This window comes from Ranitomeya imitator, chromosome 10 (genome assembly GCF_032444005.1).
Source record: "Ranitomeya imitator isolate aRanImi1 chromosome 10, aRanImi1.pri, whole genome shotgun sequence".
In the NCBI taxonomy this organism is placed as follows: Eukaryota; Metazoa; Chordata; class Amphibia; order Anura; family Dendrobatidae; genus Ranitomeya; species Ranitomeya imitator.
Genome location: NC_091291.1, coordinates 146,527,810 through 146,552,333, shown reverse-complemented (window position 1 = coordinate 146,552,333; position 24,524 = coordinate 146,527,810). Strand labels below are relative to the sequence as shown.

Below are 24,524 nucleotides of genomic sequence, written 5' to 3'. Positions count from 1 at the left end.
TCTGGCTGCACAGGCCGGCCCCTCTGGCTGCACAGGCCGGCCTTTCTGGCTGCACAGGCCGGCCCCTCTGGCTGCACAGGCCGGCCCCTCTGGCTGCACAGGCCGGCCCCTCTGGCTGCACAGGCCGGCCCCTCTGGCTGCACAGGCCTTCCCCTCTGGCTGCACAGGCCGGCCCCTCTGGCTGCACAGGCCGGCCCCTCTGGCTGCACAGGCCGGCCCCTCTGGCTGCACAGGCCGGCCCCTCAGCCACTTACATTCGCAGGAAGACTGTAAACAGGTCGTTAGATGCTCTGTAATCTAGAAGTGAAGGCAATGTCTTTATACAAGTGGAAAATGAGCACAAGTCCTGCTACCATAGAGAAACTCACGGAAGAGGTAGTGCCATAAATGTGCCCCAGACTGATGCAATTCTACATGCCGTCCCCCAAAACTGATGTGATTGTGTACGCCGTCCCCCCAACTAATGCACACTCTGTCACGTGTGTGTATGGCTTTTAGCAGAGCTAGTGTATAGTGACCGCTCCGTGTGAGGGGCATGATTTCCCAGAGGCCTCTCCGGTTCTGAGTTTTTCCCATCCTGCCGTTCATCCTGTTAACCAGTTCAGTAGATGGCGTCCGTCTTTCCCCCGCTGTTCCCGCGACCCCTGCGTGGGTCAGTCACTTCAGCAGAGGTGAGAAGATTGGACGTCTTCCCGGCTGTCTCCACGTGTGACGCAGGCGATGGTTCACCGTCAGTTGTGCTGAGTGCTGCAGATCTTTCTGACATTTTCCCTATTACTTCTGTTACGGACAATGAGACTGTGGCGTTTCCACCTGCGGAGAACAGCCGACCGCGCTCTGACGATGGCGACCTGTCCCTGAGAAAGCGCTGCACATACCGCCGTCCACCCAGCAGACGCCACACCGACCAGATGGGGAAGCAATAAAGAGTTTTATATGGCCGATTGGGGGTGGGCTAGTATCTGCCGCTTCCCAACTATGGATTTTAACCCATAATGCTCCAGTCAGGCACCACAAGTCTCAGAATACTTTATCATTTGTCACCCAGGGCCGCAGCTGGATAGTAAAACGAAGTTATGAAGATTTTCGGGTGCTGGACAAACACCTTCATCTGTGTATATATGACCGCCGCTTCTCTCAGCTCTCAGAGCTGCCCCGGGCCGACTCCGTGAAGGACTGTCCAGAGGTAAGAAGATCGTCCGCAGATGGGGCATCCTATACCTTACAGCCGACGCGTCATGTAGGAAGGTGTCTGTACCTTACAGCCGGCGCATCATGTAGGGAGGTGTCTGTACCTTACAGCCGGCGCATCATGTAGGGAGGTGTCTGTACCTTACAGCCGACACATCATGTAGGGAGATGTCTGTACCTTACAGCCGACACATCAGGTAGGGAGGTGTCTGTACCTTACAGCCGGCGCATCATGTAGGGAGGTGTCTGTACCTTACAGCCGACACATCATGTAGGGAGATGTCTGTACCTTACAGCCGTCACGTCATGTAGGGAGATGTCAGTACCTTACAGCCGACGCGTCATGTAGGGAGGTGTCTGTACCTTACAGCCGGCGCATCATGTAGGGAGGTGTCTGTACCTTACAGCCGACACATCATGTAGGGAGATGTCAGTACCTTACAGCCGACGCGTCATGTAGGGAGGTGTCAGTACCTTACAGCCGACGCGTCATGTAGGGAGATGTCTGTACCTTACAGCCGTCACGTCATGTAGGCAGGTGTCTGTACCTTACAGCCGGCGCATCATGTAGGGAGATGTCTGTAACTTACAGCCGACACATCATGTAGGGAGATGTCAGTACCTTACAGCCGACACATCATGTAGGGAAGTGTCTGTACCTTACAGCCGACGCGTCATGTAGGGAGATGTCTGTACCTTACAGCCGTCACGTCATGTAGGCAGGTGTCTGTACCTTACAGCCGGCGCATCATGTAGGGAGGTGTCTGTACCTTACAGCCGTCACGTCATGTAGGCAGGTGTCTGTACCTTACAGCCGGCGCATCATGTAGGCAGGTGTCTGTACCTTACAGCCGACACATCATGTAGGGAAGTGTCTGTATCTTACACAGCCGACACGTCATGTAGGGAGATGTCTGTACCTTACAGCCGACACATCATGTAGGGAGATGTCTGTACCTTACAGCCGACACATCACGTAGGGAGATGTCTGTACCTTACAGCCGACACATCACGTAGGGAGGTGTCTGTACCTTACAGCCGACACATCATGTAGGGAGGTGTCTGTACCTTACAGCCGACACATCACGTAGGGAGGTGTCTGTACCTTACAGCCGACACATCACGTAGGGAGGTGTCTGTACCTTACAGCCGACATATCATGTAGGGAGGTGTCTGTACCTTACAGCCGACACGTCATGTAGGGAGGTGTCTGTACCAATATAGACGGAGACTGATGAGTCCGTGCCCCCCGTTACGTCATGTTCTTGTCTCATTTCAGCTGGTCAAGCAGATGCTGATGGCTTACTTGTCACGACTGTCAGCCATCGCCGGGAACAAGATCAACTGTGGACCTGCTCTGACGTGGATGGAGGTAAGAAGTCTGAGATCCAGGAGCCGATGTTTGCATAAAGCTTTCTGTTGATTACACTGCAATCCCTTCTCTTCAATAGATCGATAATAAAGGGAACCACTTACTTGTGCACGAAGAATCGTCCATCAATGTCCCGGCCATCGCGGCCGCTCACGTCATCAAACGCTACAACGCACAAGCTGCTGATGAGCTGTCCTTTGAGGTAAAATAATGTGGCCGATGCTATTACACCTGGACTGTCATGTGGCTCTAAAGTCTCCATTCTTCTAAAGGTTGGAGATATCGTATCTGTTATTGATATGCCGCCAAAAGAGCTGACCACGTGGTGGAGGGGAAAGCATGGATTCCAGGTAAGAGACAGCCACAGCTCCATTTATACTTCTCGTCATTATATCATACACCCTGTGTAGGGAATTATTTATCAGGTGTGTACATACATTACATCACCGGTCCTGGGTTACACCCTGTATTACACTCCAGAGCTGCACTCACTATTCTGCTGGTGCAGTCACTGTGTACATACATTACATCACCGGTCCTGGGTTACACCCTGTATTACACTCCAGAGCTGCACTCGCTATTCTGCTAGTGCAGTCACTGTGTACATACATTACTGATCCTGAGTTACCTCCTGTATTATACTCCAGAGCTGCACTCACTATTCTGCTGGTGCAGTCACTGTGTACATACATTACATTACTGATCCTGAGTTACCTCCTGTATTATACCCCAGAGCTGCACTCACTATTCTGCTGGTGCAGTCACTGTACATACATTACATTACTGATCCTGAGTTACATCCTGTGTTATACCCCAGAGCTGCACTCACTATTCTGCTGGTGCAGTCACTGTGTACACACATTACATTACTGATCCTGAGTTACATCCTGTATTATACTCCAGAGCTGCACTCACTATTCTGCTGGTGCAGTCACTGTGTACACACATTACATTACTGATCCTGAGTTACATCCTGTATTATACTCCAGAGCTGCACTCACTATTCTGCTGGTGCAGTCACTGTGCACATACATTACTGATCCTGAGTTACCTCCTGTATTATACCCCAGAGCTGCACTCACTATTCTGCTGGTGCAGTCACTGTGTACATACATTACATTACTGATCCTGAGTTACATCCTGTATTATACTCCAGAGCTGCACTCACTATTCTGCTGGTGCAGTCACTGTGTACATACATTACATTACTGATCCTGAGTTACGTCCTGTATTATACTCCAGAGCTGCACTCACTATTCTGCTGGTGCAGTCACTGTGTACATACATTACATTACTGATCCTGAGTTACGTCCTGTATTATACCCCAGAGCTGCACTCACTATTCTGCTGGTGCAGTCACTGTGTACATACATTACATTACTGATCCTGAGTTACATCCTGTATTGTACCCCAGAGCTGCACTCACTATTCTGCTGGTGCAGTCACTGTGTACATACATTACTGATCCTGAGTTACATCCTGTATTATACTCCAGAGCTGCACTCACTATTCTGCTGGTGCAGTCACTGTGTACATACATTACTGATCCTGAGTTACATCCTGTATTATACCCCAGAGCTGCACTCAATATTCTGCTGGTGCAGTCACTGTGTACATACATTACATTACTGATCCTGAGTTACCTCCTGTATTATACTCCAGAGCTGCACTCACTATTCTGCTGGTGCAGTCACTGTGTACATACATTACATTACTGATCCTGAGTTACCTCCTGTATTATACCCCAGAGCTGCACTCACTATTCTGCTGGTGCAGTCACTGTACATACATTACATTACTGATCCTGAGTTACATCCTGTGTTATACCCCAGAGCTGCACTCACTATTCTGCTGGTGCAGTCACTGTGTACACACATTACATTACTGATCCTGAGTTACATCCTGTATTATACTCCAGAGCTGCACTCACTATTCTGCTGGTGCAGTCACTGTGTACACACATTACATTACTGATCCTGAGTTACATCCTGTATTATACTCCAGAGCTGCACTCACTATTCTGCTGGTGCAGTCACTGTGCACATACATTACTGATCCTGAGTTACCTCCTGTATTATACCCCAGAGCTGCACTCACTATTCTGCTGGTGCAGTCACTGTGTACATACATTACATTACTGATCCTGAGTTACATCCTGTATTATACTCCAGAGCTGCACTCACTATTCTGCTGGTGCAGTCACTGTGTACATACATTACATTACTGATCCTGAGTTACGTCCTGTATTATACTCCAGAGCTGCACTCACTATTCTGCTGGTGCAGTCACTGTGTACATACATTACATTACTGATCCTGAGTTACGTCCTGTATTATACCCCAGAGCTGCACTCACTATTCTGCTGGTGCAGTCACTGTGTACATACATTACATTACTGATCCTGAGTTACATCCTGTATTGTACCCCAGAGCTGCACTCACTATTCTGCTGGTGCAGTCACTGTGTACATACATTACTGATCCTGAGTTACATCCTGTATTATACTCCAGAGCTGCACTCACTATTCTGCTGGTGCAGTCACTGTGTACATACATTACTGATCCTGAGTTACATCCTGTATTGTACCCCAGAGCTGCACTCACTATTCTGCTGGTGCAGTCACTGTGTACATACATTACTGATCCTGAGTTACATCCTGTATTATACTCCAGAGCTGCACTCACTATTCTGCTGGTGCAGTCACTGTGTACATACATTACATTACTGATCCTGAGTTACATCCTGTATTATACGCCAGAGCTGCACTCACTATTCTGCTGGTGCAGTCACTGTGTACATACATTACTGATCCTGAGTTACATCCTGTATTATACCCCAGAGCTGCACTCACTATTCTGCTGGTGCAGTCACTGTGTACATACATTACATTACTGATCCTGAGTTACCTCCTGTATTATACTCCAGAGCTGCACTCACTATTCTGCTGGTGCAGTCACTGTGTACATACATTACTGATCCTGAGTTACATCCTGTATTATACCCCAGAGCTGCACTCACTATTCTGCTGGTGCAGTCACTGTGTACATACATTACATTACTGATCCTGAGTTACCTCCTGTATTATACTCCAGAGCTGCACTCACTATTCTGCTGGTGCAGTCACTGTGTACATACTTTACATTACTGATCCTGAGTTACATCCTGTATTATACCCCAGAGCTGCGCTCACTATTCTGCTGGTGCAGTCACTGTGCACATACATTACTGATCCTGAGTTACCTCCTGTATTATACCCCAGAGCTGCACTCACTATTCTGCTGGGGCAATCACTGTGTACATACATTACATTACTGATCCTGAGTTACATCCTGTATTATACTCCAGAGCTGCACTCACTATTCTGCTGGTGCAGTCACTGTGAACATACATTACATTACTGATCCTGAGTTACATCCTGTATTATACCCCAGAGCTGCACTCACTATTCTGCTGGTGCAGTCACTGTGTACATACATTACATTACTGATCCTGAGTTACATCCTGTATTATACTCCAGAGCTGCACTCACTATTCTGCTGGTGCAGTCACTGTGTACATACATTACATTACTGATCCTGAGTTACGTCCTGTATTATACTCCAGAGCTGCACTCACTATTCTGCTGGTGCAGTCACTGTGTACATACATTACATTACTGATCCTGAGTTACGTTCTGTATTATACCCCAGAGCTGCACTCACTATTCTGCTGGTGCAGTCACTGTGTACATACATTACATTACTGATCCTGAGTTACATCCTGTATTGTACCCCAGAGCTGCACTCACTATTCTGCTGGTGCAGTCACTGTGTACATACATTACTGATCCTGAGTTACATCCTGTATTATACTCCAGAGCTGCACTCACTATTCTGCTGGTGCAGTCACTGTGTACATACATTACATTACTGATCCTGAGTTACCTCCTGTATTATACTCCAGAGCTGCACTCACTATTCTGCTGGTGCAGTCACTGTGTACATACTTTACATTACTGATCCTGAGTTACATCCTGTATTATACCCCAGAGCTGCGCTCACTATTCTGCTGGTGCAGTCACTGTGTACATACATTACATTACTGATCCTCAGTTACCGCCTGCATTATATTTCAGAGCTGCACTCACTAATAGCTGGTTCTTATTGGAGCTGCTATTAAGCTTGTGTTCAGAGATCTGTGCTGGGAGATGTAGTGCCCGGTGCCTATGGCCTCAGCTGACATGCTCCTTTCTTCCACAGGTCGGCTTTTTCCCCAGTGAATGTGTGGAATTAATCAATGATAAGGTTCCGCAGTCAATGACCAACTCTGTCCCCAAACCAGGTGAGCGGAGATGGAACTACCCAGCGTGTTGTGTGGATTCATGCTCCTGTCCTATAACCTGTCCGTCACTGTCCTGTCTTCAGCCAGTCGGTGCCCTGTACTCCTAAGTGTGGAGATGTAGCAGGGCTGACACCGCGAGTCATGTATGTTTGTGGTGTAGTGTGATGTTGTGTGTTCTTACAAATGTATAGTGCTAACAGATCACAAACCTCATCTTGCAGTGTCCGACCTCCAGCCTGAGTGTCAGCAGGGAATGTGGGTGGTCCGGGCCCCGTCATTCCGCAGCTACCAGTCCACGTTTCATCTCGTCCCTGTAGACTGGCCATGATGTGGGGTTAGATTTGGTGCTTGGATCTTTGTACATGAGAATTAAAAGTATATTGTATGTGACGGAGGACAAGTGGCGTAAACCGGAGTTAGTGTTACCTACACTTTGTGACTTGCTTCAGCTTTCATGTTCTGTTTTCAAGATCTCTGCTTTCTGTCAGTGAAGCAGTCACTGTAGGACAAGGGCGGTCATGTGACAAGACGGCGACCTGGCTTTGCAGCGTCTAATGATTGTCATTGTGGTCAGAGTTGTTACTTCATAACCTTTTACGTTTTTTGGTAGCACATTATACGCAATTTTGCTGTCATAAATCGTTGTGTAAGTCACGTGAGGCTTCATGAGACCTGAATGCAATGTGCAAATCCTTACTATGAAACCTTGGCCGGCCAGGAAGGAGCGGACATTCTGCACACATATTGTGCCCTGCCAGGAAGGAGCGGACACTCTGCACAAATATCGTGCCCTGCCAGGAAGGAGCGGACACTCTGCACAAATATCGTGCCCTGCCAGGAAGGAGCGGACACTCTGCACACATATCGTGCCCTGCCAGGAAGGAGCGGACACTCTGCACACATATCGTGCCCTGCCAGGAAGGAGCGGACACTCTGCACACATATCGTGCCCTGCCAGGAAGGAGCGGACACTCTGCACACATATCGTGCCCTGCCAGGAAGGAGCGGACACTCTGCACACATATCGTGCCCTGCCAGGAAGGAGCGGACACTCTGCACAAATATCGTGCCCTGCCAGGAAGGAGCGGACACTCTGCACACGTATCGTGCTCTGCCAGGAAGGAGCGGACACTCTGCACACATATCGTGCTCTGCCAGGAAGGAGCGGACACTCTGCACACATATCGTGCTCTGCCAGGAAGGAGCAGACACTCTGCACACATATCGTGCCCTGCCAGGAAGGAGCGGACACTCTGCACACATATCGTGCCCTGCCAGGAAGGAGCGGACACTCTGCACACATATCGTGCCCTGCCAGGAAGGAGCGGACACTCTGCACACGTATCGTGCCCTGCCAGGAAGGAGCGGACATTCTGCACACGTATCGTGCCCTGCCAGGAAGGAGCGGACATTCTGCACACGTATCGTGCTCTGCCAGGAAGGAGCAGACACTCTGCACACATATCGTGCCCTGCCAGGAAGGAGCGGACACTCTGCACACATATCGTGCTCTGCCAGGAAGGAGCGGACACTCTGCACAAATATCGTGCCCTGCCAGGAAGGAGCGGACACTCTGCACACATATCGTGCCCTGCCAGGAAGGAGCGGACACTCTGCACACATATCATGCTCTGCCAGGAAGGAGCGGACATTCTGCACACATATCGTGCCCTGCCAGGAAGGAGCGGACACTCTGCACACATATCGTGCTCTGCCAGGAAGGAGCGGACACTCTGCACACATATCGTGCCCTGCCAGGAAGGAGCAGACACTCTGCACACGTATCGTGCTCTGCCAGGAAGGAGCGGACACTCTGCACACGTATCATGCCCTGCCAGGAAGGAGCGGACACTCTGCACACATATCGTGCCCTGCCAGGAAGGAGCGGACACTCTGCACACATATCGTGCCCTGCCAGGAAGGAGCAGACACTCTGCACACGTATCGTGCTCTGCCAGGAAGGAGCGGACACTCTGCACACGTATCGTGCCCTGCCAGGAAGGAGCGGACACTCTGCACACATATCGTGCCCTGCCAGGAAGGAGCGGACACTCTGCACACATATCGTGCTCTGCCAGGAAGGAGCGGACACTCTGCACACGTATCGTGCTCTGCCAGGAAGGAGCAGACACTCTGCACACATATCGTGCTCTGCCAGGAAGGAGCAGACACTCTGCACACATATCGTGCCCGGCCAGGAAGGAGCGGACACTCTGCACACATATCGTGCCCTGCCAGGAAGGAGCGGACACTCTGCACACATATCGTGCCCTGCCAGGAAGGAGCGGACACTCTGCACACGTATCGTGCTCTGCCAGGAAGGAGCAGACACTCTGCACACATATCGTGCTCTGCCAGGAAGGAGCAGACACTCTGCACACATATCGTGCTCTGCCAGGAAGGAGCAGACACTCTGCACACATATCGTGCTCTGCCAGGAAGGAGCGGACACTCTGCACACATATCGTGCCCTGCCAGGAAGGAGCGGACACTCTGCACAAATATCGTTCCCTGCCAGGAAGGAGCGGACACTCTGCACACATATCGTGCCCTGCCAGGAAGGAGCGGACACTCTGCACAAATATCGTTCCCTGCCAGGAAGGAAAACATAGGAGGACCACAGGAGTATATAGGAAGATATAAAGTTTATTATAGAAAAAACATTAAAAACTACACATTAAAAGACACCAAATGAAAACACCAGGGACACCCAAGCACAAATAACATCAATTAATATACTATGTGTAATATAGCAATTGTGCCTTGTTATTATAAATTGATATAAAAAATGGAAGATCCGTGGCCCCCACACCACCTCACAGTACGGCAATAACGTCCGATCCACCTATATTAGTACTCAGTGTAACTAAACAAGCTCCATTGCTCCAGACCGGACTCTCATGCGCCATGTTAAGGCTAAGATGTGAGCAATGTCACAGGAGAGACATATAATAGTAAATTGCCGACCAGCGTGACCAAAAGTCCCTCCAGACATAGAACAAACCCGGATCTTACCATGCAGGAGGGGTCCCTGGATAGAGCGCAACCCCCGACGTGCGTTTCGCCGCTCCTATACTAGGCTTTCTCAAGGGGAGTCACCTAGTCTAGTATAGGAGCGGCGAAACGCGCGTCGGGGGTTGCGCTCTATCCAGGGACCCCTCCTGCATGGTAAGATCCGGGTGTGTTCTATGTCTGGAGGGACTTTTGGTCACGCTGGTCAGCAATTTACTATTATATGTCTCTCCTGTGACATTGCTCACATCTTAGCCTTAACATGGCGCATGAGAGTCCGGTCTGGAGCAATGGAGCTTGTTTAGTTACACTGAGTACTAATATAGGTGGATCGGACGTGAATTGGTTAGATTCTGCATCAGGCGCAGGGAATTCTGCAATCCTTGCTCAGAAGAATGAAATTTCTGGAACAAGCCTCTTGCCCTCTGAGTAGACCTCAGGGGTCTTGGAAATGGTGTGGAGTAACACAAAAATACTAGAATTCCAAGACACGGTAATAATTGTCACCGTGCGATCAGTCTGTGTTCTTGCCGGGAGTGTTGCCTTGTGCATGGTACAGACATTGGAGCTGCTGTTCTTCTCACTACACGGAGCGCAGCCATCATCCTACATTACACATTAACATGAGGCTCAGCAGCTTCTGATCTAGAGGGAGTGATTTGGATGGGAGCTATGAAATAATTTCCCTCTTTTGTTTCCCCAAAAACCAGGGATTGTAGATGTTGGACCCACCAATTGCATTAAACTGGGGATCGCAGATGCTGGTTTTTAGCCAAAGTCCAGAGTTAGCAGCACAAATGAATAGGAAATGTAAGGAAACCCTGCTCCTTCCATCTCCAACAAACTGCATGCAGGTTTCCAGACCAATGACCGACCGCCCGAGGAGGAGACCCCAATATTGAGTTGGGGAGGAAGCTGCTGTGTTTCTCTGAGGATAGGGAAATGTCCAGGTTTGTGGAGGAGAAGCCGGCACCAGGAGGCTCATCAGACCTTGAGGGGATGAGTGTTCCGCTTTGCATATGCTCGTCTCCCCAGATAAGTCGCTGCAGATGGACAGCAGCGTTCCATGGGGTGGATACTACAGGGCCCTGGACATGAGATCTGGGGTGGATTCTCAGCTGTAGTGTGTACGGGTCACTGGACGTGATGAGATCTGGGGTGGATTCCCACCTGTAGTGTGTATGGGGCACTGGACGTGATGAGATCTGGGGCGGATTCCCAGCTGTAGTGTGTACAGGGCCCTGCACGTGATGAGATCCATGGGGTGGATTCCCAGCTGTAGTGTGTACGGGGCCCTGCACGTGATGAGATCCATGGGGTGGATTCTCAGCTGTAGTGTGTACGGGGCCCTGCACGTGATGAGATCCATGGGGTGGATTCCCAGCTGTAGTGTGTACGGGGCCCTGGACGTGATGAGATCTGGGGTGGATTCCCAGCTGTAGTGGTTATGGGGCACTGGACGTGATGAGATCTGGGGCGGATTCCCAGCTGTAGTGTGTACAGGGCCCTGCACGTGATGAGATCCATGGGGTGGATTCCCAGCTGTAGTGTGTACGGGGCCCTGCACGTGATGAGATCCATGGGGTGGATTCCCAGCTGTAGTGTGTACGGGGCCCTGCACGTGATGAGATCCATGGGGTGGATTCCCAGCTGTAGTGTGTACGGGGCCCTGGACGTGATGAGATCTGGGGTGGATTCCCAGCTGTAGTGTGTACGGGGCACTGGACGTGATGAGATCTGGGGCGGATTCCCAGCTGTAGTGTGTACGGGGCCGTGGACGTGATGAGATCTGGGGCGGATTCCCAGCTGTAGTGTGTACGAGGCCGTGAACGTGATGAGATCTGGGGTAGATTCTCAGCAGTAGTGTGTACGGGGCCGTGGACGTGATGAGATCTGGGGCGGATTCCCAGCTGTAGTGTGTACGGGGCCGTGGACGTGATGAGATCTGGGGTGGATTCCCAGCTGTAGTGTGTACGGGGCCCTGGACGTGATGAGATCTGGGGCGGATTCCCAGCTGTACGTGATGAGATCTGGGTTGGATTCCCAGCTGTAGTGTGTACGGGGCCGTGGACGTGATGAGATCTGGGGTGGATTCTCAGCTGTAGTGTGTACGGGGCCCTGGACGTGATGAGATCTGGGGCGGATTCCCAGCTGTAGTGTGTACGGGGCCGTGGACGTGATGAGATCTGGGGTAGATTCTCAGCTGTAGTGTGTACGGGGCCCTGGACGTGATGAGATCTGGGGCGGATTCCCAGCTGTAGTGTGTACGGGGCCGTGGACGTGATGAGATCTGGGGTAGATTCTCAGCTGTAGTGTGTACGGGGCCCTGGACGTGATGAGATCTGGGGCGGATTCCCAGCTGTAGTGTGTACAGGGCCCTGGACGTGATGAGATCCTGGGGTGGATTCTCAGCTGTAGTGTGTACGGGGCCCTGGACGTGATGAGATCTGGGGTAGATTCCCAGCTGTAGTGTGTACGGGGCCGTGCACGTGATGAGATCCTGGGGTGGATTCCCAGCTGTAGTGTGTACAGGGCCCTGGACGTGATGAGATCCTGGGGTGGATTCTCAGCTGTAGTGTGTACGGGGACCTGGACGTGATGAGATCTGGGGTCGATTCCCAGCTGTAGTGTGTACGGGGTCCGTGGACGTGATGAGATCTGGGGTAGATTCCCAGCTGTAGTGTGTACAGGGCCCTGCACGTGATGAGATCTGGGGTGGATTCCCAGCTGTAGTGTGTACAGGGCCCTGGACGTGATGAGATCTGGGGTGGATTCTCAGCTGTAGTGTGTACGGGGCCCTGGACATGAGATCTGGGGTAGATTCCCAGCTGTAGTGTGTATGGAGCCCTGGTGAGATGAGATCCTGGGGTGGATTCCCAGCTGTAGTGTGTACGGGGGCCGTGGACGTGATGAGATCTGGGGTGGATTCCCAGCTGTAGTGTGTACAGGGCCCTGCACGTGATGAGATCTGGGGTGGATTCCCAGCTGTAGTGTGTACAGGGCCCTGCACGTGATGAGATCTGGGGTGGATTGTCAGCTGTAGTGTACAGGGCTCTGGATGTGATGAGATCTGGGGTGGATTTTCAGCTGTAGTGTGTACAGGGCCCTGGACGTGATGAGATCTGGGGTGGATTCTCAGCTGTAGTGTGTACAGGGCCCTGGACGTGATGAGATCTGGGGTGGATTCTCAGCTGTACGTGATGAGATCTGGGGTGGATTCCCAGCTGTAGTGTGTACGGGGCCCTGGATGTGATGAGATCTGGGGTGGATTCTCAGCTGTACGTGATGAGATCTGGGGTGGATTCCCAGCTGTAGTGTGTACGGGGCCCTGGATGTGATGAGATCCTGGGGTGGATTCCCCGCTGTACGTGATGAGATCTGGGGTGGATTCTCAGCTGTACGTGATGAGATCTGGGGTGGATTCTCATCTGTACGTGATGAGATCTGGGGTGGATTCTCAGCTGTAGTATGTACGGGTCCCTGGACGTGATGAGATCTGGGGTGGATTCTCATCTGTACGTGATGAGATCTGGGGTGGATTCCCAGCTGTACGTGATGAGATCTGGGGTGGATTCTCAGCTGTACGTGATGAGATCTGGGGTGGATTCTCATCTGTACGTGATGAGATCTGGGGTGGATTCTCAGCTGTACGTGATGAGATCTGGGGTGGATTCCCAGCTGTAGTGTGTACGGGGCCCTGGATGTGATGAGATCTGGGGTGGATTCCCCGCTGTACGTGATGAGATCTGGGGTGGATTCTCAGCTGTACGTGATGAGATCTGGGGTGGATTCTCAGCTGTAGTATGTACGGGTACCTGGACGTGATGAGATCTGGGGTGGATTCTCATCTGTACGTGATGAGATCTGGGGTGGATTCCCAGCTGCAGTGTGTACGGGTCCCTGGACGTGATGAGATCTGGGGTGGATTCTCATCTGTACGTGATGAGATCTGGGGTAGATTCTCATCTGTACGTGATGAGATCTGGGGTGGATTCTCAGCTGTACGTGATGAGATCTGAGGTGGATTCTCAGCTGTACGTGATGAGATGCTGGGGTGGATTCCCAGCTGTACGTGATGAGATCTGGGGTGGATTCTCATCTGTACGTGATGAGATCTGGGGTGGATTCTCATCTGTACGTGATGAGATCTGGGGTGGATTCTCAGCTGTACGTGATGAGATCTGAGGTGGATTCTCAGCTGTACGTGATGAGATGCTGGGGTGGATTCCCAGCTGTAAGTGATGAGATCTGGGGTGGATTCCCAGCTGTAAGTGATGAGATCTGGGGTGGATTCCCAGCTGCAGTGTGTACGGGGCCCTGGACGGTGTCGTGCTGTGTTGTCGGTCTCTCATCTCATCGTACTAACACAGGGGTCATGCAGTGCTCCCGCCGCTGCCTGCAGGACACATTTGTGCTGTTTCTGTTCTTCGCTCCTGAGCGCTGTCGTCCTGTCCCTCTGTGTTGTCTGTAGATGTTTCTTCAGGTGTCGTCTTTTGCTTGTTCCATTAATGTCAGTAAATGATATGATTCTGAGGGAAAACTACAGTAGGAAAGGTTAAAGTTGTGCTTTGCTTGTTTGCCTTTTAATCCTTTGTTGTGATCTGTTCCCTCCAGTCTCCCCTGCACACGGAATGAGGCCGGCGTCCTGGAGCTACTTCCCCCCATGTACGGTTCCATGTCTTCTTTCTCTCCCTTCCCCTTTCTCTCTCATGCATTTGCTACAGTATACAGGGTAAGGCTACTGCATATAGAGGGGACATTAAGAGGTCGGAGCCAGAATGTAGGATCTGGAGCAGGCTACGTGGCCGACTGATTATAGACTGTTCCTGCGAGCCGCCTCCACACCTCAGGATATCCACAATATTGCAGATTCTCACACACAAAGACCCCAGTGTAGCTGAGCAGACCCTGCAGGTTGCACTCAGATATAGCAGCAGTCGTACCCTAAAGAGCCCCAATCATTGGGCAGTGTTGATCGCCCTCGTTATACACAGCAATGATTGTGTGATCATTAGTCCCCTCTCCTGATACACTGTGGCCATTGGATTGTTAGATGGGCAGTGATGGGGAACCGAGGCCTCAGTGCTCATAGCTGACGTTCTGCAGCCGTGGTCCATCACACCACCCTAGTATCACATGGTCAGGCTGTCCTCAGCACTGTGTCCTCAGCACTGTCATGCCCTCAGTCTGTTTCTGCACACCACCATAGTATCACATGGTTAGGCTGTCCTCAGCACTGTGTCCTCAGCACTGTCATGCCCTCAGTCTGTTTCTGCACAGCACCATAGTATCACACGGTCAGGCTGTCCTCAGCACTGTGTCCTCAGCACTGTCATGCCCTCAGTCTGTTTCTGCACAGCACCATAGTATCACACGGTCAGGCTGTCCTCAGCACTGTGTCCTCAGCACTGTCATGCCCTCAGTCTGTTTCTGCACAGCACCATAGTATCACACGGTCAGGCTGTCCTCAGCACTGTGTCCTCAGCACTGTCATGCCCTCAGTCTGTTTCTGCACACCACCATAGTATCACATGGTTAGGCTGTCCTCAGCACTGTCATGCCCTCAGTCTGTTTCTGCACAGCACCATAGTATCACACGGTCAGGCTGTCCTCAGCACTGTGTCCTCAGCACTGTCATGCCCTCAGTCTGTTTCTGCACACCACCATAGTATCACATGGTTAGGCTGTCCTCAGCACTGTCATGCCCTCAGTCTGTTTCTGCACACCACCATAGTATCACATGGTTAGGCTGTCCTCAGCACTGTCATGCCCTCAGTCTGTTTCTGCACAGCACCATAGTATCACACGGTCAGGCTGTCCTCAGCACTGTGTCCTCAGCACTGTCATGCCCTCAGTCTGTTTCTGCACAGCACCATAGTATCACACGGTCAGGCTGTCCTCAGCACTGTGTCCTCAGCACTGTCATGCCCTCAGTCTGTTTCTGCACAGCACCATAGTATCACACGGTCAGGCTGTCCTCAGCACTGTGTCCTCAGCACTGTCATGCCCTCAGTCTGTTTCTGCACACCACCATAGTATCACATGGTTAGGCTGTCCTCAGCACTGTCATGCCCTCAGTCTGTTTCTGCACACCACCATAGTATCACATGGTTAGGCTGTCCTCAGCACTGTCATGCCCTCAGTCTGTTTCTGCACAGCACCATAGTATCACACGGTCAGGCTGTCCTCAGCACTGTGTCCTCAGCACTGTCATGCCCTCAGTCTGTTTCTGCACAGCACCATAGTATCACACGGTCAGGCTGTCCTCAGCACTGTGTCCTCAGCACTGTCATGCCCTCAATCTGTTTCTGCACAGCACCATAGTATCACACGGTCAGGCTGTCCTCAGCACTGTGTCCTCAGTCTGTTTCTGCACACCACCATAGTATCACACGGTCAGGCTGTCCTCAGCACTGTGTCCTCAGTCTGTTTCTGCACACCACCATAGTATCACATGGTCAGGCTGTCCTCAGCACTGTGTCCTCAGCACTGTCATGCCCTCAGTCTGTTTCTCCGCTTTTCTTCATGTTCCTTATCCTTCCTGATCTCATGTGTCTTCCCTCTCCCTTCCCCACACCATCGCAGATTTGGAGATGGATAGTGTAAGGCCAGGGCCAGCATGCGTTTCTGAGGTTCCCAGCCCCTACAAGCTCAGCTCAGGTATCGCTTCCATGTATGTCCTTGTATCTTCAGCTAGCTCCTGTGCCAGAGAGTCCTGGGGGATTCATCTAGAGCTAGAAATGGCGCCCATCCCCGCTGAGCCAGGTGTACTAACCGCTTACACCCAGCGGTCACAGACGACTGCAGCGAATAGGATCATATGTACGGGAACCTTTTCACCCCGCTATGATGTCAGCAGGGGTCCATCATGTGGGATCTGATGGATTACTAGACCGATGCGTTCCCCGCAGGACTCTGCACAGGGCCTGGCTTTCTAACTCCGATGTAGCCTAGATCTAGAATTTTTACTAACCAGTGTCCTCCCATGTGGGGCATGATGACGAGATGTCAGTCTGCCCTTGTGTGTTATTCATTCTGGGTTTTATAAGAAATGATAAATGCCGGAGCTATCCACATCCACGCTGCGCCACAGAGCAGGACGCCGATCTCATTCATAAGGCGGCCCATGATTCGCACCCTCACTGCTTCTTATGATTACCGGGCTGCTTTCTTCACCATATATTCATCATATCAGTTCGGAATCATTCACTGGATGTTATAAATGTACTACGGACACGTAATAATACTGGCAACCATTATTACCAGAAGGGGGAAACTGTCACCAAAGCAAATAATGGAACAAACATCGAAAGCCACAAGACCCAGTAATAAATGTTCTTTGAGTTCCCAATGGGAGAGTTGTAGGGTTAATTTGAGGCTTTCATTGTATGGAGCAGAGGTAGGAATGTCAGGCATCTGCCAGGAGGACAATAGGAGGCGCAGGCAGACGATCAGCCGCTGACTGATGGTACAGTGGTCCTCTGTTACTGCCATACAGCAGGGAGGGGTGGGCTGTGCAGGGAGGGGTGGGCTGTGCAGGGAGCACACAGCCAGACCGGGGCGGGGGTGGTTCCAGACAGTGCACCTGGGAAAGAAAGGCAGGAGCCTGAAACTGAGGTGTGACTGCAGGAGGGCCGAGGAGGAGCAATTACCTGAGCCGAGTGCAGCAGAGAAACAGGAAAATGCAGTGGAAGTGATCAGTCAGGGACAGGAGGAGCCGCCGTGGATAGAGGGTCCGGAGTGCACTTATGGTCAGGGTCCATGAGGGCTGTGCTGTTTAGTAGAAGACGCGGGCAGTAGAGACCTGGGGCAGCGTACAGTGCGAGCTCCTCAGCCATCCACAGGTCTGCGCAGTTCACTTACAAAAGGAAAGCCGATGGTGACAGTCTGTGCAGTCGACGAGGGGCAGTCACCTGTGGGACTCGGCTCACAAAGGCCCAGGTAAGAACACACGATTGTGTACGAACACTATTTCCAAGTGGCTGGGACGGATCCGCTTTCCTTCCTCTTAACAAGGTTTGAAGCAGATAGGGGTGAGAGGTGGGCACAAAAGCGGAGAGCACAGGTGCGGGCACTTCCAGGAAAGGTCTAGATCCTCATGATCCAGTGAGACATGATCACCGAGTTTAGGATATTTGGTTTCTTTAGCTGTGGACAGAGAATTTCCCAGGTCATAACTAGAACCACTAGTGCAGGATGTAAAGACTTCTAGATTTCTTTCTCTCTGACCGTGAGTAGATTTTGTGTCTTCATCCATATTCCACTGTCTCAGCTGTCAAGCTCAGGAGAGGTCCCTTTTAGTGATGGGCTTGTAGATCTGAGAGGCGCAGTAGGATTAGGTGATTGCGTTACTCGTCTATTTGTCACAGCGAGCGCAGATCCCTCCTGTATGTAGGATTAGGTGATTGCGTTACTCGTCTATTTGTCACAGCGAGCGCAGATCCCTCCTGTATGTAGGATTAGGTGATAGCGTTACTCGTCTATTCCACAGTGTGCAGCTCCGGTGACAGCGAGCACAGATCCCTCCTGTATGTAGGATTAGGTGATAGCGTTACTCGTCTATTCCACAGTGTGCAGCTCCTGTCACAGCGAGCACAGATCCCTCCTATGTAGGATTAGGTGATTGCGTTACTCATCTATTTGTCATAGCGAGCACAGATCCCTCCTGTATGTAGGATAAGGTGATTGCATTACTCGTCTATTCCAGAGTGTGCAGCTCCCGTCACAGCGAGCGCAGATCCCTCCTGTATGTAGGATTAGGTGATAGGGTTACTCGTCTATTTGTCATAGCGAGCACAGATCCCTCCTGTATGTAGGATTAGGTGATTGCATTACTCGTCTATTCCAGAGTGTGCAGCTCCCGTCACAGCGAGCGCAGATCCCTCGTGTATGTAGGATTAGGTGATAGGGTTACTCGTCTATTCCAGAATGTGCAGCTCCCGTCACAGCGAGCGCATATCCCTCGTGTATGTAGGATTAGGTGATAGCATTACTCGTCTTTTCCAGAGTGTGCAGCTCCCGTCACAGCGAGCGCAGATCCCTCGTGTATGTAGGATTAGGTGATAGCATTACTCGTCTATTCCAGAGTGTGCAGCTCCCGTCACAGCGAGCGCAGATCCCTCGTGTATGTAGGATTAGGTGATAGCATTACTCGTCTATTCCAGAGTGTGCAGCTCCCGTCACAGCGAGCGCAGATCCCTCGTGTATGTAGGATTAGGTGATATGGTTACTCGTCTATTCCAGAATGTGCAGCTCCCGTCACAGCGAGCGCAGATCCCTCGTATATGTAGGATTAGGTGATAGCATTACTCATCTATTCCAGAGTGTGCAGCTCCCGTCACAGCGAGCGCAGATCCCTCCTGTATGTAGGATTAGGTGATGGCGTTACTCGTCTATTCCAGAATGTGCAGCTCCCGTCACAGCGAGCGCAGATCCCTCGTGTATGTAGGATTAGGTGATAGCATTACTCGTCTATTCCAGAGTGTGCAGCTCCCGTCACAGCGAGCGCAGATCCCTCGTGTATGTAGGATTAGGTGATAGCATTACTCGTCTATTCCAGAGTGTGCAGCTCCCGTCACAGCGAGCGCAGATCCCTCGTGTATGTAGGATTAGGTGATAGCATTACTCGTCTATTCCAGAGTGTGCAGCTCCCGTTACAGCGAGCGCAGATCCCTCCTGTATGTAGGATTAGGTGATAGGGTTACTCGTCTATTCCAGAATGTGCAGCTCCCGTCACAGCGAGCGCAGATCCCTCCTGTATGTAGGGTTAGGTGATAGCGTTACTCGTCTATTCCACAGAGTGTGCAGCTCCCGTCAAATCTGCTGGATTTCAGTTTTATTGAATCCTTGGTGTGATGCCTGCGGTTGTGGTGAGTTCTGTGTTGGCTCTTACACCATGGTGCTTTCTGCAGTGCCGGTCTGATCTGTGACTGTGGCACCTGGATATAAATGAGATGATTGTATACAGCGAGCGCTGGGTAAGATTCCGAGATGAAGAGGATGGCTTCGCTCCAGCTTCTGTGATGGCAGTTGCCTGCCGATCCTCGGGGGACATAGCACTTACAGAACATTTCATGTGTCACTGGCCTGCAACTGATTTATCAGAATTATCTTATTTCATGTTTAAGGGGATGGAGTTTACTAGCTTTAATCCCACCTATAATTATGAGTAGATCAATGGTGTATTGGCAGAATGTGTGGAGCTTATACTCTGGCACGTCTCATGGCGACCCTCCTCCACAGATAAACTCAGCCATTGTTGTGTGGTCAGTGTCCACCTCTGTGAGATGATCAGGTGATGAGCGAGCAAAAATACATAAGCACCAAGGACAAGCTCTCCCCACTATTAAGCCTAATTACACATACTGCAAAAACAGACCCAACAGAGATTAACAAGGAGATAAGTCAGAGGCCGCGTAGCAGGGTACAGTCATGGTGGCATTGCTGAGCACACGGGGCTGCAGGGTACAGTCATGGTGGCATTACTGAGCACACGGGCAGCAGGGTACGGTCATGGAGACATTACTGAGCACACGGGGCAGCAGGGTACGGTCATGGTGGCATTGCTGAGCACACGGGCAGCAGGGTACGGTCATGGAGACATTACTGAGCACACGGGCAGCAGGGTACAGTCATGGCGGCATTGCTGAGCACACGGGGCAGCAGGGTACAGTCATGGTGGCATTACTGAGCACACGGGCAGCAGGGTACGGTCATGGTGGCATTACTGAGCACACGGGCAGCAGGGTACAGTCATGGTGGCATTGCTGAGCACACAGGGCAGCAGGGTACGGTCATGGTGGCATTACTGAGCACACGGGCAGCAGGGTACGGTCATGGAGACATTACTGAGCACACGGGGCAGCAGGGTACGGTCATGGTGGCATTGCTGAGCACACGGGGCAGCAGGGTAAGGTCATGGCGGCATTGCTGAGCACACAGGGCAGCAGGGTACAGTCATGGCGGCATTGCTGAGCACACGGGGCAGCAGGGTACGGTCATGGCGGCATTGCTGAGCACATAAAGCAGCATTCCGGTCCTAATCCATAAAAATGTGATGCAAAAATGTTCGTAATGCAGCAAGGGTTAGATAAACATGTAAGACGTGGAGAGTGCACATCCGCTCCGGCGACATATCACCGCCATAGGGAAGCTCTGGCTTCTAGTCAGGAAAGATGAGCACCATCAGCTGTTACAGATCTTTATTACACTGTGTAAGGTGAGCATAGTGTCTCCTATTGTGCTATGGAAACCACCAGCAAGTTGCTGTGTATAGATCTGTTATGTGACGGCTTTCCATTTTATGAACATGATGGTGTCTGGCTGTAATTAGGCCGTGGCTCCACATCCAGTGCAGGGATATTACCTAAATGTATAAGTGGCTCCTCACTAGCCTGCTTGCTGACAGTTTCCAGGTAGCAGTACAATGTATTTCTGTGATCAGGATATTACATACGGAGCTGTTCTGGGTAGAGTCATCCATCCCTTGCCGGGCTCTGTGTGACCGGGCTCTGATAATGAGCTTGTAGCTCTCTTCATTATAGTAATTGGTAGTGACATGCTTGGGGTCGCCTCCTGCTCTCTGTGCTTTGTACCCAGACGCAGATTTGGGTAATGAATGGATTTGGAAAGCTCTGAATGGCGGTTTCTTCCTCCATGTGCAGTGCTGTGTGCGGCCATCAGAGATATCCCTGATTCAGCCAAATAATGAGATGTGCCGGGTCCTCGGCTCTGGAATCATTGACTCTTCATACACTGATCCATAATGGGGGGTGTTGTCCATTCATCCGCACAATGTCTGTCTGTGTCTGTAACATTCGAGAACAATTGTGTTTGTTTTTTAACTAATGTGGATTTCATACTTTGTGCGCAGTGTCCCGGAAACACGGCAAGCTCATCACATTCCTCAGGACCTTCATGAAGTCCAGACCCAGCAAGCAGAAGCTGAAGCAGCGAGGGATCCTGAGGGAACGTGTGTTCGGCTGCGACCTTGGAGAGCATCTGCTGAACTCTGGCCAGGATGGTAAGACCCCTGGGGTGCTGGAGTCCCAATATTTGGGCATTGCTTCCATCTGTCTTCCTAAGTGTGGGGGGTGGGCTTCTCCTCTGTAGATGGTGAACCGGTCCTGCAAGGAATGCTGTGAGCTCCGCTGGTGGGAAAGTGCTCGCTCCTATTGCCAGCTCTCTGCAGGAAGCCAGCAGAGATCAGATAGTGATCTGGTAAAGCAAACCTGTGCCCTGATTGGGTCTGGTCTTGTTTTCTGGATCTTCTAACCTTGTTTTCTCTGACACACCAGAGCATACCTGGCTGCCCTCCTGCTGCCTGCAGTTTGGGCGCTATGAATCAGGTGATGGCTTCCTTTTAGGAACTTCATCCAGATTAATAATCTTTCTGTAATGGGACGTTGTGCTTGGTGTCAGAGGCTGGAAGCTTCGGCCCTGCAGCCGAGGACGGAAAGAAACTAAAATGCTTCCATTCACTGACCAGCAGAGATCTCCAGCAATGGCTAAAATGGCAATGGAGTAACGAGTTAGTGAGGGACGGTGGAGTGCGGTAATCCGGTAATGGCCGACTCACTAAGTGGATTTAGAAGGCAGAGTCCCGATAATTAGTAACAATGGAGATTGATGATCCCGTCATTTGTCCCTCCGCTTCTTTCTCCTATGGAGGCTCCATTGTCTGATCCCTCACCATGCTTTGTGTCAGGACACCGTGATGGGGCAGTAGTGGAGACCAGACAGGCTGTAACAATGTGATGAGCACGGAGAGCCGCACGTGTGTGAGCTAATTACAGGGCAGAGCTGCCGGGACGGGTGTGACCCCTGGGAACAATCACTGGATACACTCAGAAAACCTGAAACCAGGTGTGAGAGTTACACCTGGAAGGAAAACGTCTCCTCCTGCCGCCAGTATTGTCAGCTCTTCCTGGGTGACGGGAGGGATCGTCAGCGCCTGTTTACCGCGGTGCACTGGAGCATGCGGCTCAGTGTCACGGTTTATCCTGTTCTCTACAGGTTTGTCCACTCCTATGTGACAGGAATGGCAGATAGTTTGTTACAATGTATCGGGAGACTGAGATCTTCAGACTTTCTGCCACTTGATCTGATAATGACGACCTGGGACCTGTGGCCAGGACAGTAAGGAGACATTGCTCCCCGGCTTATGACCCTGGGTGAGGAATGAATAGGGGATTTTACAGAATTGCCGGTTTATTCTTCTGAGTAGAGATAATGGTCATCTGAGGCTATGTGCACACGTCTGGAATTTCCGCAACTGTGCCGCGGATAAAACATGCGGAATTGGCATTTTCCAAGCGCTCTGTAGCATCACTTGGAAAACATAGTGTTTGACAAGTGTGGCCAACTTTTTACTATTGATGTTGCCTATGCAGCATCAATAGTAAAAAGATAGAATGTTAAAAATAATTAAAATAAATAATAATCGTGATATTCTCACCTTCCGGCGTCCCCCGCAGGGTTCCCGATCCCCCCCCCGGCAGCTCCCATTCCCAGTAATGCCTCGCGGCAGTGACCCCAGATGACGTAGCATCACGCGATACCACTCGTCATCACAGGTCATTGCCGGGAACGGGAGCATCGCGAGGAGCAGGAACCCTGCGGGGGCCGCCAGAAGGTGAGAATATCACAATTTATTATTTTAATTCTTTTTTTGTTTTACAATTATATGGTTCCCAGGGCCTGGAGGAAAGTCTCCTCTCCTCCACCCTGGTTGCCAACCACACATGATCCGCTTACTTCACGCAGGGTGGGTATAGCGGATCAATGCATTCCTATGTGTGTGGAATCCCCATGAATGTTTTTTTTCCGTAATGCGATTCCGCCGCAGAAAAAAAACATGTGCACAAAGATTGTGGATTGCATTCTAATAATAGAATGCTTAATGTATGCGGTTTTTTCCGCGGTTTTATTTCGTTTTTATAGCGAAAAAATGCGAAAAATCCTGAACGAGTGCGCACAGCCTTAATGTATACTTGTGAGTTCTCCTTTAAGGCTGCGGAGTAAAGATCTGCAGATCGGTCTGCTGGGCAGTCATGGTGGTCTTGGTCTTCTAACATCTTGTCCTCTGTGAAGTCCCCCAGGTCCTCCGGAGCTGCACAGAGTTTATAGAGAAGCATGGGATTGTGGATGGGATCTATCGCCTGTCGGGGATCGCCTCCAATATTCAGAAGTTGCGGTCAGTCCTAGTCACGGTGTAACGTGTGGAGCGTGGTGGGAGCGGCCGATGATCACGTCACACATCTGCTTTTCCTTTCTAGACACGAGTTTGACTCTGAGCAGATCCCAGACCTGACTAAAGATGTGTATATCCAGGACATTCACTGTGTGGGATCCCTCTGTAAACTCTACTTCCGCGAGTTGCCCAATCCTCTCCTCACTTACCAGCTGTATGAGAAGTTCTCTGTAAGTATTTGCATCCCGAACCTGATCTGCTCCATCCAAAACAAAGGTTTCCAGATGGCGACTAAATGGTGACGACCGGCATGGCCGCAGAAACTGATGTCACATATCTGTGCAAGTAAAGGAGCCTAATGATCGGGAAGCACAGGCCGCCAACTGTGGTCCTGATAGAGAGGGGTTCATTCATTATTACCAACTGCTGGAAGGCTCC

General features: G+C 51.0%; 1 protein-coding gene across 25 annotated transcripts in view; it reads left to right on the top strand.

Annotated features, from left to right (window-relative positions):
• The window catches only part of ARHGAP32 (Rho GTPase activating protein 32), a 217,217-nt gene that overhangs the window by 156,241 nt on the left and 36,452 nt on the right, over positions 1-24,524 (top strand). For 13 of the 25 annotated variants that reach the window (XM_069742875.1, XM_069742876.1, XM_069742874.1 and 10 more), the window contains 10 exons: positions 1,049-1,186; positions 2,471-2,563; positions 2,643-2,765; positions 2,836-2,913; positions 6,802-6,883; positions 14,510-14,560; positions 16,481-16,555; positions 21,768-21,917; positions 23,987-24,089; positions 24,172-24,316. In XM_069742875.1, the coding sequence (XP_069598976.1) occupies positions 1,049-1,186; positions 2,471-2,563; positions 2,643-2,765; positions 2,836-2,913; positions 6,802-6,883; positions 14,510-14,560; positions 16,481-16,555; positions 21,768-21,917; positions 23,987-24,089; positions 24,172-24,316 (1,038 nt within the window). Of the gene's footprint in view, positions 1-1,048; positions 1,187-2,470; positions 2,564-2,642; positions 2,766-2,835; positions 2,914-6,801; positions 6,884-14,509; positions 14,561-16,480; positions 16,556-17,582; positions 17,837-21,767; positions 21,918-23,986; positions 24,090-24,171; positions 24,317-24,524 lie in introns of those variants that run through there. The other 12 variants (XM_069742883.1, XM_069742882.1, XM_069742880.1 and 9 more) reach the window with 3 other exon arrangements.